Here is a 13,658-nt window from a genome sequence, read left to right as displayed (position 1 = left end):
AGACAGAGGCCAGCTCCCTTGCCCCAAAGTGCTCCCTGCCTGGTGTGCGTGGATGCCAAGACTACAAAAGGACTACCCTGAGGCTACGTAGCCTCCGGGCTTGCTTCCAGCCAAGACCTTCTAGGCTAAGAAGCAGCTCGCCTGCCCTGCTCCTCCATTCCTAGGCATAACAGATCATGTGCACATCGGATTCACCCAAAGGAATCCCCCTCCCCCCTCTAGCTGTGAAAAGGAGAGGCCACTGGCAACGCTTTCCTGACCTCTTCTTGACCTCTCTTCCTCTTTTCTTTGCTTTTTAGAACCTTAGGTCTCTCTCTTAAGCAAATCCTTCCACCTCTACAAAGCCCAAGCCTACTCTGCAGAGACCAGGGGAAATCTGCTTGTCTATGACCTAGTGACCCTGTTAGTAAGAGGAGAATAACTTGCCTGCTGCTTTGGGGGAACTGTCAGGGGTGCCGATGAGACTGTGGGTGACACCAGGGCTCCACGTGTACCAGGCACGGTCCTGGGGAGCTATGTTTTCATTTGTTTCTTTCATCTTGGCCATAAGCCTCGAAGAAGTGTAGCGTTGTTACCCTCTCCTTTTCCATCGGTGAATACTGACGCGCGTGCGGAAGACGCAGCTGCCATTTGAGCAGAAGTGGGACTTGAACCCAGGGAGTCAGGCTGCTGCCTGTGTGCCCAACCCACAACACCAAGCTGTCCCAAGCACTCTACAAACATGGAAGTGTTGCAGGCAGTCTGCATACCGTAGCTCCCCTCTCCTCGCCAATCCTGGCCACAGCTAGGAGATTAATGGACTCTGCTCTGGGCTGGGCAGTAGAGGACGGGAGCCAAGCAGTGATGTACAACCTCCTGCCAGGGGGAAGCCAGCCTAACACCTAATCGGATCAGACACCCCTCCCAGGCCTTCATTCCTCTACCTCCTCCTCTCAGCTCCGACCCCACCCCCACCCCACGCAGTTCTACCCTGCCTGAGGTCTGCAGCTGCCCCAGTTGATTTTATAAATGGCCCTTGCAGGAGGTGGGCACCTTGGCTAATTGAATCAGCGCCCAGGAGGCAAGAGGCAGGAGGCTGGTTAGCATCACAGATGAAAAGTGGTGGCAGCAACAGCTTGAGTGTGGAGTCACCCGGGAGGAGCCTAAGTGAGCCAGAGAGGCCGAAGCAATCTGGGCCCTACCGAGATGCTGAAAGTCCACAGCGGAACCTCCTGAGACACCCCGCTGTAAGCAGGGGGCAGGTTTCTGCAGATCACACCCAGCACACACAAACAGCTTGGACACGCTGGAGAAAGTTGGAACAATGGGAAAAGAGAGAGTCAGAAAAAAAAAAAGAAGTGAGAGAGGAGCATAGGACATCGGTGGTCATGAATTTGGGTACATACCTCTAGGGGGGGGGGACCCTCTTACCTGCCCTGAAGCCACTGCATAGTTCAGTTGTGTGTCACACAAGGACTTCTCAGTCAACAGCAAGCTGTATATAAAACTGCAAGAATAAAGTAAATGAAAAAATTCCTCCTGCATGGTTTGTTTGTTTATTTGTTTGTTTGTTTTAGTTGGTTGGCTGGCTGGCTGGCTGGCTGGCTGGTTGGTTTTTCAAGACAGGGTTTCTCTGTGTAGTTTTGGTGCCTGTCCTGGAACTCACTCTGTAGACCAGACTGGCCTCAAACTCACAGAGATCTGCCTGCCTCTGCCTCTTAAAGGCATGAGCCACCACACTGCAGCCTAGTATTTTCATGGTTCCTCTTCTATGCTCAGATGTTTACATACACAAATACCATTGTGTTACTATTGCATGTACTATTTCACACATAAACAAGCTCTACATGTTTGTATCCTAAGTGAAACAAGCTATGCTATACATATAAAATATAAATATTATAGATATGATTGTATAAATGTATATAATTTATGCATTGCATGCATATGTATGCCATTTAGTATACAGCAATTATATTAACACAGAGACATATATAAGCATACATACACCATATACCCCAGGTATGCAGTTAGAAGTCATCTAGGTATAAAATTCAGTGATGACAATGGGTAGTGACAAATTTCTCTCAGTGCAAGTCCCTTCATTAAGTAACCTATGACTGCAATTAAAATATTAAGGCCATCTACAAGTGTCTTAGATACAGCTAAGCCTCTCGTGGTATCAATGGATACCAAGCGGCTCGCCTTGAGCCCAGAGACCCTCTCTGGGCTGATGTCCTTGGCGATTCCATTGCCCTGGCCCACAAAGGCAGGTCTGTCTCCTTACCTTTGAACTTGTCCCTAGCAGCCTAGCTGGCTCAGCAGCTCTTCAAGGAGGCCTTGCCTCCAGGTGTCTGCCTGAGCTCTTTTAAGCTGCTTATCTCCCTGACCCATCACTAGTCATCTCTGCTCACTGCTCTCCACTGAGAACTCCCCTTGAGTTGGGTCTGGGGCTGTGGAGCCTTCCAGAATCCCCGCTTCTGGGTGATGGGGACATACAATGGGAGACGCTTTGTGGTGTTGGCTGAATGAATGATGCACACACCATGGAGACACGGCGGCTAAAGCTGGCTAGGAGGCACTTATAGCTCCCTTGCAGAATGGGGCACACCCACTGGCTCATTTCCTCTCAGAGGGCATCGAAAGCCTAGTCAGCGTTTCCCCGACAGCCCTCTAAAGACTTTCATTGCCCCTCCCAGCTTCCCTAAATGCTCTACTTCCGCAGCTGCCAACCCTCACCCCACTTTTCCCCAGTCAAGCTGGCCACCACTTCCCCCTTGCGAGATCACGTGATCTCAGAGTAGCGCAACCAGAAGTTCTGTCTCTTGAAGGTGAAGGGCACAATGGGACAGGGATCGGCTCAGAATCCTGTTTCTTGAAAGCGTGCACACACTTCCGGAGTAGAATTCTGAAGGTCTGAAGGGACCCGCTCTATAAAGCAGACTCCTGAAACTGCCCCCAGATGGCGTCAGACGGGGAAATTCGTCCCTCAGGACTAGGCACCCACCACGCCTGGCAAGCCTTGCCCCTGCTTGCAGTTTCCACAGGCTGACACTGCCCCCTGCTGGTCATATCCAGCATGACCACGTCAAATGCCACCTGAGGAAATTGGTAATGTGGCCTCCTTTGCTCTGAGACGCATCTACGGGACTCCTGCACCAATGCTCTTCAGTCATAACCTGAGGCACCGGGGCCCCTTAGAGAATTGAACCCACGAGGACCTTGGAACTCGGATTGGATGCAAACCTTAGCACTGACAAAAGGGTCAGAGAAGCCTCTCACCCACCCCAGCTTACCTACCCCTTCATTAAGTGGCAAAAGCTCCGGGAAAACAAAACCTAGGTGGCCACACACCTGAGATCTTGAGGGCATTGATCTGTGCGTCTGTTGCTCATTGCTCTCCTGAATTCTAGAACCTCCTCTAGCTCCAGCCCCGCTCAGACTGGACATTCTTCAGCCATCTTAATCCCAGTATGTGAGGAGCTAAGTCCCCACTGGAAACCTCCCTTCTTCGTGGGCCACATCCAGCAGACACCCATGCTCCACCGGAGCTAACTCTCTAACACGTTTTGGATCCACTGGAGGACCTAAGCTCCACCTCTCACCCCCAAGTCCACTTCCTGCAGCTCTGGGATTACTGTCCTAAAGATTTGGCCCGGTGGAATTCCTTATCCAAAAGCCTTGACCCTTACCCCACCCTCCTTACATATTCTGAATCAGCCATGAAGATGCTACTCCTTCACTTACAGTAGGTTTCTGTGTTGGTAAGATCTCCCAAGGTTCAAGCTATCCTAAGTCAAAATCGCATGTGACACACCTGACCTACAGAGATCAGAGGTCATTGCCAATGCCCAGCACTGGGGAAAAGCAGCCTACCTGTGTGTGTTGATGAGCAGGGAAGAGATAAAGTTCAAGGTTCAAAAATGTGGTTTCCACTGGATGTGTATTGTTTCCATGTTATCACTAAGTCAAAACTCCAACTGAACGGTGACGGATCAGGGATTCGATAGTGTCAATCAAGCCTTCCTGCCACTGAGTCTCCAACTGCTTCCTGACTCCTCCTCAGTGTCATCATCCTTCTCCCCAGCCAGGGTCCTCTCTCCTCAGACCCCTGAAGAAGCATCAAACTCCTTCCAACTCTGCAAAGCCCACCGTAAACACCACCTTTGGCTATGGAGCCTTTCTTGGCCTCCCAACGCTTATCTCCTCTGAGGCACACGGCCTTGTTTTGCTTTGTGTGGCACTTACGTCCCCTTCTCAAGGTCGGGCATCTGTGCCTTGTCTCTCTGAGCTCCTCACGCCCTGAGGCCGGCAAAGTCTACAGCTTCCTAGACATCATGTTCCATTGTACGGGCTGGCTGGACCAAGATGAGGAATACATGACCATTCCTCTCCACCAGCTCAGCTTTTGATCAGGAGAGAAACCATCAGGACACAACAGTCTGTGGGGAAATGGGACACAAGAGAGCCTTGTGCCCTAAGGGTTTAGGGGAAATTGCAGGGCTGGAAGGGCTCCTGGCTCCCATGGTATCACAGGCACCCTCAAATTACAAAGGGCGGGTCTGGAGCAGGAGAGATGTCTCAGCAGTTAAGTACTTGCTGCTCCTCCAGGGGACCCAGTTAGTTCTCAGCACCCACATGGCAGCTCCCAACTGCCTGTCAATCCAAAGCCTTCCTCTGGCCTCTGCGGTCACTGGGCATGAATGTGGTATACGTACATGCCGAAAAAGGGAGGTGGCCAAGTCAAGTCCTAGAAAAGGCTGGCCAGGGCCACACAACGGGTAAGTCTTATTCCTAGTGCATAAAAGACACAGTAAGTAATTCCAAGTCTTGGGGCTGATGAGATGGTTCATGGGTAAAGGTCACCACGACTGATGACCTGAGTTCAATCCCTGGAACTCACATGACGGAAGGAGAGAACTGACTCCGGCACGTTGTCCTTTGACCTCTGTGTGTGCAATGTGGCACAAGCCCTGCCTGCCCATACATAAGTAAACCAATGTAAAACAATGTTAAATGTCGAGTGTTCCCAGCCATCCAGATTTTCCACCAAGCCTTCATCCAGCCACTGCCATTTTTTTTTCTGTCCTTGCAAAAAGTAGACATGTTTGAAGATTTTCATGCTTTGAACAGATCTCATATTTCATGTGTTGGAAACAAAGTCTCCAAAGTTATACGCTCATGGGTTTGGAGGTGGGGCCTTTGAGAGGTGACTGCGTGGGCTAGTGCATTACCCAGGGATCAGCTTTGCTCTCCCTGGTAGACTTGGTGTCTTCTTGGCACTTGGTGTCCTCTGTGGTATTATCATGCAAGAAGAAAAGGCCCTCACTGGATGTCCACTCTGTTTGTGGACTCCAAAGCCTGAAGACCCATGAGCTGACAAAAATTTTCTTCTTCATAAACTACCTAGCCTGTGGCATTCAGTTATAGCAACAGAAAGCATCAAGATTAAACATTTTCCTATGGCACCCAGACCTTCTAGGGCCTCTGACCCAGCCTAGGCCCGGGAAAGACCTCACAGCTAGGTGAAGACGCATTCAGTGGGCCAGCCAGAGCACCCACCCCACCTCACAGCATCCACACGCCACAAAGGAGCAGTTCAAAATGAGTTTAATGACTAGAGGTTGAGGGACGACAGCCACCCTCCCTGCTAACCGGAAGCCAGGGTTGTCCCAGGGAGGGAACATCTGTAGGTGGGAGGCCCACACAAGCCAAGGAACCAGGGGATCTGTGGAAATCCTTTTGTCTCCTAACAGAACTGGCCTAAGTTCCCTTTAGACCCAAGGCAGGGAGAGGAAGTGGAAAAGTCGTAGGAGGAGGGTGGGTCCCTCCAGGGCCCTCTTCCTGCTCTGGGCTGGTGACTCACACTGTAAGCACACACACAGCAGCCCAAGCTTGGGGCTCAGGACGGGGCAGTGACCCAAAGGACTCCAGCAGAAGCCCCCCCCCCTCCACCGCTTCCAAAGACCTCCCTGGGGACCACATCTCCCATCTCCCGGCCACCTCCTTACTTTGGGCCTTTTTTAAGTATGACATTGTCATACTCCGTTGCCTGTGGCCAGCCAGGCACAGAGGAGTCTTGCTGGAGTGGGTTGGGACCCCCATCAGCAGTGGCCTGCTCCCTCCATGTCTCCCCCTGGCGCTCCCGTGGTCTGTCATAGAGGGAGAGGGCAGCCACGCCCTCAGGCTCGTCGTATATATGGTCGGGTGGAGGGGCCACGGGACCCTCCTGGATGCTGTCGTAGAGCGGGTCAGGAAGGAGCCGCGGAGGACCTTTCAGGATGCCCCTGAAGCTCTTCCCCAGGGAGAGAGCCACTGTATCAAAGGGTACGGCATATTCCCCCTCGGGGCCCCCTGGCCTCATGCCGGGCACCGGTGTGCCGGGGGAAGGGGAGGGCAGAGAGTCGTGGGGCCGGGAGTAGGGGCTTTCGGGCCGAGGCAGCACGGTGGCCATCATGGGCCCTGTGGCTGGCAGGGTTGGAGGCCCAGAAGGGGCGGCATTCTTCTGGGCAGCAATGGCCTCTTCTAGGGCTTGGAAGATCTCATTGCCTTGTCTCGTTTCAAACTCAAAGCTGCCTTCTCCGGAGACGCAGCGTCGGCCAGCCTCGAAGGAAAACGTCACCTGTGGGAAGGGGGGGAGGACGTTCTTTCAGCACCGTCGTTTCCTGGACGTCCACCCAAACACAGATGTTCTGGCCCTGGCCCCCCTCCATCGGAGACTTCTGCTCAAGCTCTCGTCCCTCTGCCCCTGTTTGCTGGGGTTGGCTGGTTGATTGTTTAGGGAAAGGCTCTCACTCTGTAGCCCAGGCAGGGCCTCCAACTCTCTCCTGCCTCAGCCTCCTTAGTGCCGACATTGGCTGTGTGCCGCTACATCTGGCCAATAGTTTCTTCCTGACAAGAACACCCACTCTCTCTCCCTCCCTTCCACTCAAGCGTCAACTGACTGACGCTCAAGAAATGTCAGCCGCTCCTCGGCCCTCCCCACCCCTTCTCTACCTCATCTCTCTCATCACCCAGACCTCTTAGGTTTCACTCCTTCTCCCTCCCTGGTCCTCCCCCCGCTTCCATTCTCTCTTTCTTTATTGCCTTTCTGGCTCTTCCTCTTAGGGAGCCCATCTGCGGTCTCAGCCTGCCCAGTTCAGCCCCTCACTCACCTTGTCACGCCCAAAGCGCCGAAGAAACCTGTAGGGCCAGTCATAAAGCTGTGTGCCTGGCTCAGGGCCACCCCACAGCTCCAGGGCACTCACCCCGGCCCTGAGAGTGTAGGAGCCTCGGAGCCGGCAACGCTCACTGGCTTCTGTGGGCCGCATGGTCACAGCATATTCCTTACGGGTCACCCCTTGGAGGAGGAGAAAAAGAAAGAGGCAGCTACAGGAAACTGTGGGTCTTGCATGCTACCCATCTGAGGCCAGCATGCCACAAGTTCTCATTGTGACCTATGACCCCCCCACCTCGGATCTTAAAGCCTGGGCCGCTGACCTCACCTCTTCCCCTAGAAGGCATCTCTCATGCCCTCAGCCACATCACCCTAATTCTGGGGCCACATCCTTCCTGCCAACACTGCCAGAGCCACAGCTTGGTTCTGTACCCCATCTCTCCCCTAGTCCCTGCAGTCAAACAAGCTACAGGTAAAGGCTGACCCCGCCCTCCTACAGCCAGTGTCCCTCCCCATGGGTGGAACTTAAATGCAAGAGCCCCTCCCCCTCTCCCCTCCCTCCCTCCCTCCCTCTCAACCCTATGTCTCCATCACCAGCCCACAAAGCGAGAACTAGGCCTCCCTTATCAGCACTGTGTTCTCTATTCACAGGACACCTGCACAGCCAAGCCCAGACAGACAGCAAATCTTTCCCCCATACAATCCCCCCGGTGCCACAAAGAGAGGGTCAAGACCAAGACCTTCAGCCTCCAATCAGGCAGGACAGGGTGAGCCAAAGGTGACATGCGGGCAAGCTGGTCTCCAACCACCTTTGGGTCAACACCAAGACGCCAGGAAGAGGCACTCGTGAGCAGGGCCGGGGCGGGGGGTGGGGGTGGGGGGTTGACCACAAGACAGGAAGGCTTGACCCGCAGCCAGTCCACACCTCTCCCTCCCACCCTCCCCCCTGCAGGGAGAGAGCGCCCCCTCGGCCCCTCGCCCTCACCTGTAGTTGAGCTGCTATACAACTCATTCTCCTCCATGCAGGGCCTGTCATTCTTTTCCTCCAGTCCTGCGGGCTCCTTCCTCTGCCCCTGGGGAGGTGGTCCCAGGTCTCACCGCCAAATCCCACCCCAAGGCCACTCTGGCGCACATACTTTCACTGTGGCCCTGACTGCACTTTAAATCGGGTTCCCATCCAGAAGAACTCCCCTAAAAGGGGCTCTGTTTCTTCAGCCCCCTGCCCACCGGAACTATCTAGCGTTGCCCTCCCTAGTGTTCCCATGGGCTGCCTTGTCCCCCTCACCGGGAAAGCCAACAGGCAGATGGCCTGTATCCAGTCACTGCGCTCTGCTGAGGGGGCTGCCAGCAGGTACAGGCGCTCCTTGGTCTCCAGGATGAAGGCACTGGTGTCCCGGGGACTGCTGGCCTCACTGCCTGCCTCGGCCACCCTCAAGCAGTCGCTGAGGCGGACAACCTTCCGAGTGGCCTCTCCTCGCCGGGTCTTCTCTGGGCCATCCTGGAGCTCCAGTCTGGCTAGGGCGCAGCCAGACTCTCCATATAACACGGCTGTGAACCGGCGCCACTTCTGAGCCCAGGCATGACAGGCAAAGGCCAAGAGGGAGTCACCAGAGGTGGAGAGAGAGTCATTAAGGGGAGAAGAGGGACCGTGGGCAAGGGAGTGGGGTGGGGCAGTAACACGGGGTGTGGAGAAATAGAGGTGCACATCACAGAAGAACCAGAGAGGCAGTGAGGACAGCGGAGACCGCGGGACGGGAATGAGAGAGCTAAAGATTAGCCAGGAGACCAAGATCTGCAAGCCGGGCTAGGACCACAGTACATGGCCTATGGATGCAGTGTGCAACAAGACAACAGGCCCATCTGTCAGGTACTGGGGAGAAGAGCCTGAGTCACGGAAGCCCAGAGAGGAACAGTAAGGGGAGGGCAGGCTAGACCAGAGACAAGTGTACACTCCATAGGAAGGCTCTGACTCCAAGGACTTCCAACAACTTTCCTTTTTGTCTCGCCATTAACAAGAAACCGAGAGCTAGAGACCCAGACAGGGAGAGGCAGGGACTGGGTGACAGCGGGAGGCAGAGGATCTTCTCCTTCAAAGAGGCTAGGGAAGGAGGAGGGTGGAACACCCCGGGGACACAGCTTCGTAGCAGTCAAAGGTGAAAGGAACCTCCACCGTCATCCCCAAACGGCCCCCTAACTCTTCCTTCCATATCCTTCCACCTCACCTCCCCCCCAATCCAATGAGGAGCGAGAAAACAAAGAAAAAGATGAAGTTGGCGTCTGCTTCCTTCCCCAGCGCACACACGAGGACAAACAGCCCTCAGCAAAGAGGGTGATCTGGGGCCTGGTTTAGGGGGCAAAGCACCTTCAAAAGGCGGGCTTCTCCCCCAAGGGCTTGTCCAAATTGGCGGAGCACATGGTCTCAAAGAGGGTCAAGGACATGAAGATCCCCTCTCCCCCAGGAATCAGCGTGCCCTCCCCCACCCCCAAGCTGCCCCGCCCGGAACCCAGCCTCGTGCTTACCTTGCCGAAGGTCTGCTGCTGCTGAAGATGCAGAAAGCCTTGCTTCACCGCCACCTCCTCCATCCTGACCATCACGGGTTCAGTGCCCCGCGGCCATCGCCTCTGCCCTCTCTCCGGGGCCTGTTCCCCCTTCTCTCTAGTTCATTTCCTCTCTGCCTAGAGTTTTCTACACTATTCTAGTCTGCTTGATGACGACAGGCTGATAGGCCCTGTGGTTTCTTGCTCTGTGTGTGCTTTTTTTTTTTTTTTTCATGAGTACACTTCAGGCTGAAGCTTCCTTCCTGCATTTCCAGTGAGTAACATACAATTTCTAAAAAAGCAAAATCTCACACTTCTGCCGAAGCTGGTGTGAGGGACTGAAACACAAGAACAAAGAGCCCCCCAAAATCAAGTGGTACAAGAAAGCCAGCAATGAGGGCTCTGTACTGCAGGCAGGATGCTGACTATTATCAGAGCTGGAAGAGACCTCGGGAATCAGTCCATACAACCTACTCACTGCAAAGAGAAAACTAAAGGTAGGGATGTCTGAAGGGCCTGTAAGGCTACCAGCCAGGTCCCACATCTCCCAACTCAGGCAAAGCTAAGCCATATTCCCAGTAATGTACAGAAACAGACGTAAGACTGGCAATTGGGGATCCCCAGCCAGCTACACACACACACACACACACACACACACCAGTCCCATTATATAAAAGTATTTCCCCTTTAATCCCAGCACTCAGGAGGCAGAGGCAGGCGGATCTCTGTGAGTTTAAGGCCAGCCTGGTCTACAGAGTGAGTTCCAGGAAAGGCATAAAACTACACAGAGAAACCCTATCTCGAAAAACCACACATACACACACACACACACACACACACACACACACACACACACACACACAAGTATTTCCTACCTGCCAACAATACACAGCCCTGTGGATAGTCTAGGATAAGAGCATTCCCTCCAGAGATTTATTCCCCAAGTACTTCTCAGCTGTTGGCTATCTTCGTCACGGGTGTTCCACAGACACTTGGGTTTCATGTGAAACTTACCTCAAATCGCAGGAGCTTCAGAATTCCTCGTTCTCTTTCACCAGCCATATTTTAGCCCTTGACAAAGGCAGGCCAGGCAGGAGCACATCTGTTCGCATCTTACCTGAGATCACAGAACTGAGATGGAGGGGGGTAGATTGTTAATGCAATGGAATTTTGCTTATTTGTTTGTTTCATTGGTTGGTTTTAGATGTTTTGAGACAGAGTCTCAAGTAGCCTGGGCTGGTCTCCAATACATGTGTCATCATGCCTAATTAATGCATTTTTTTAGTGTGTGTGTGTGTGTGTGTGTGTGTGTGTGTGTGTGTGTGTGTGTGTGTGTGTAAAGCATACCTGTGGAAGTCAGACATCAACCTCAGGTACCCGTCCTCACCTCCCACCTTGTTTGAGACAGGGTCTCTTGTGGTTTGCTCCTCATAAGCCAGAGTAACTGGCCCACGGGAGGAGGCAGCTTCTGGAGGTTCCCTGCCTGCGGGGATTGCAGACACTAATATTGATTTACATAAGTTCTGGAGATATGAACTCACACCCTCATGCCCGCATCGCAAGCCGTTTGCCCGCTGACTCATCTTCCCCGCCCTAATGCAACCTCTCTCAGGCCCTAACCAGAATGCAGATGCCATGCAAAAAGAGAATCACTTTTAGGAAAAGTCATGTTCCATGGAGAAATTCACCTTAGGGCCAGATGGCTTGAAGAAGCAGTCTGGAATAGTTAGGGAAACTGAGAATTAGACCATACTTCTGGGGGTAGTCCCATAAATGGTGTTTATATAACTCAGTCCATTTCTTCTACCATGGGGTTTCAGTGGCACACTGTTCATGCCGTCTGCTGTGGACGCCATGTGCAGACCAAAGCGCTCCGAAAGATGAATGGGACAGCTCTGGGTTTTGGGACCCGGGGATGTTACTCTAGCTTATCACCATCAGCCTTGCTGCCAGGGTTTGAGCAGGCTGGACCAAACACCAAGCAGCACCAGGAATGTTGTGATGGGAACACTGACCTGGGAAGTGGCTAGGAGTATGAAACGGGGCATGGATGGCCTCCTCTGTCTTTAGAGCATCATAGATTCTTCTCTTCCTTTCCCACCTGAGAAATTCTACTCGAACCCAGGTATACAAAACAGATCAAGCATTTACTGATAATCAAACATAAAGGAACATTTTTTTAAAATTTTATTTATTTTATTTTACAATACCATTCAGTTCTACATATCAGCCATGGGTTCCCCTATTCTCCCCCCTCCCACCCCCTCCCCTTACCCCCAGCCCACCCCCCATTCCCACCTCCTCCAGGGCAAATCCTTCCCCGAGGATTGCAATCAACCTGGTAGACTCAGTCCAGGCAGGTCCAGTCCCTTCCTCCCAGACTGAGCCAAGCGTCCCTGCATAAGCTCCAGGTTTCAAACAGCCAACTCATGCAATGAGCACAGGACTTGGTCCCAGTGCCTAGTTGCCTCCCAAACTGATCAAGCCAATCAACTGTCTCACCTATTCAGAGGGCCTGATCCAGTTGGGGGCCCCTCAGCCCATAAAGGAACATTTTAAAAAGAAGTCTTCAGTGTGTGTGTATTGTTTATTAAAGAAAGAAGCAAATTTCCATACTGAGATGAGTACATTTGCTCATTTTTACACAAATAACTACATGCTGGCTGAATATTTGATAATGTATGACACGAAAACCTCATTAATCAATCCCCACAGCATACTCATTGAAAACGAGGCACACTGGAGCTAGTGGTGGTCTGGAGGGCTCCTGCAAGTCTACCAGACCAGAGCCCAAGTCTCCCAACTCAGGCAAAGCCGAACAACATACCCAGTATTGAAATTCTCCTGCCTGCCTCCCATTTTGCTTATAGGGATCGCAGATGCTACTACAGCACCGATTTACAGAACGCTTGTCCTCGGTGCTTTTCAGAGTGGACTGATACTCTGATTTTACAATCATCAGTGCTGAGAATTCACTTCACATTCCCACAGTACAGGTGGGCATGGTGGGACACACCTGTAATCCTAACGCTTGGGAGGTGGGGCCAGGAGGATCAGGAGTTCAAAGTCATCCCAAACTACACAGCTAGTTCACAAGGTAAGCCTTGGAAACAAAAGATCCCTCCATCCATACATACATATATATACATAGTATAAAATGGCAGTAGTATGTTTAGGGTCATTTCAGAAGTTGTTGGAAATCCTACGCAAATCCTAAGCCAAAATACATGTAATAATCTTTTGTGAAACAAGTCAGCAATTCAAAGAGAAGTGTTTTGTTGTTGTTTTGGGGGATTTTTTTTTTTTTTGGTTGGCTTTTTCGTTGTTTTTTGTTTGTTGTTTGTTTTCAAGACAGGGTATCTCTGTGTAGCCCTGGCTGTCCTGGAGCTCGTTTTTGTAAACCAGGCTGGCCTCGAACTCACTGAGATCCACCTGCCTCTGCCTCTGCCTTCCAAGTGCTGGGATTAAAGGCGTGCGCCACCTCCACCCAGCTCAAAGAGCGGTTTTTAAAATCAAATATTCTAACAATACAATCCAAGGACATACTAATTTTACAGGTGCTGAGGAATGACTGTAGGAAAATATATTTTTTTTTTTCTGTTATCAAGCCATTATGTTTCTATAGCAGCGGCAAACTTGGTGTGTGCAGCAGTTTGTGGCCTATAATACTCTCGGATCTGAGCTGAGTGTTTCAGGCAGAGTCTCCGGCACTCCATGGTTTGGCAGTATGCACAGCAAACAGTGAGCATGTATGTTGTCGGTTTAGAAGCTACAATGAAGTCTTGCAGAGCATCGCAGAGAAAGCACTGCCAGAATCCCCTTCGACCCATCACACGCTTGGTTTAGAATCGTTAGTCTTGCATGTTCAGAGACCGTTGACAGTTGCCTTTTTTTTTTTCTACTCCATGCCCCATGTTCCGTTTCATGATCCCATATAGGGTTGTGACTCAAGAGTTTAAGACCCCAGGCTCTAGAGAGTCCGGTT

General features: G+C 52.1%; 1 protein-coding gene across 3 annotated transcripts; it reads right to left on the bottom strand.

Moving 5' to 3' along the window:
- Positions 1–405: 405 nt before the first annotated feature.
- Positions 406–9,834, bottom strand: Dok2 (docking protein 2). 3 transcript variants are annotated; one of them, XM_076545342.1, is made up of 7 exons: positions 9,656–9,834; positions 8,421–8,702; positions 8,121–8,202; positions 7,134–7,318; positions 5,991–6,601; positions 1,411–1,486; positions 406–623 (listed from the first exon to the last, which is right to left on the bottom strand). In XM_076545342.1, the coding sequence occupies exons 1-7, from the start codon at positions 9,725–9,727 to the stop codon at positions 522–524; spliced, it is 1,410 nt and encodes a 469-aa protein (XP_076401457.1). In that variant the 5' UTR covers positions 9,728–9,834; the 3' UTR covers positions 406–521. The 3 variants fall into 3 exon arrangements, with proteins under 3 accessions (XP_076401457.1, XP_076401456.1, XP_006989179.1); XM_076545341.1 differs by having other exon boundaries at positions 408–623; positions 8,121–8,208; positions 9,656–9,832; XM_006989117.4 differs by lacking the exons at positions 406–623; positions 1,411–1,486 and having other exon boundaries at positions 5,574–6,601; positions 8,121–8,208; positions 9,656–9,828.
- Positions 9,835–13,658: the final 3,824 nt, after the last annotated feature.

Source organism: Peromyscus maniculatus, chromosome 9 (genome assembly GCF_049852395.1).
Source record: "Peromyscus maniculatus bairdii isolate BWxNUB_F1_BW_parent chromosome 9, HU_Pman_BW_mat_3.1, whole genome shotgun sequence".
Taxonomy (NCBI): Eukaryota; Metazoa; Chordata; class Mammalia; order Rodentia; family Cricetidae; genus Peromyscus; species Peromyscus maniculatus.
Note: the sequence above shows the minus strand (reverse complement) of the source record. Positions and strands in the feature narration are given on the sequence as shown.

Coding starts and splice junctions, on each gene's coding strand:
- Dok2 (XM_076545341.1), bottom strand. CDS start 9,727: ATGGTCAGGATGGAGGAGGTGGCGGTGAAGCAAGGCTTTCTGCATCTT. Junction 8,209..8,420: donor TCTGCCTGTTGGCTTTCCCG/GTGAGGGGGACA, acceptor CCACCTCCCCAG/GGGCAGAGGAAGGAGCCCGC. Junction 624..1,410: donor ATGCAGTGGCTTCAGGGCAG/GTAAGAGGGTCC, acceptor CTCAAATGGCAG/CTGCGTCTTCCGCACGCGCG.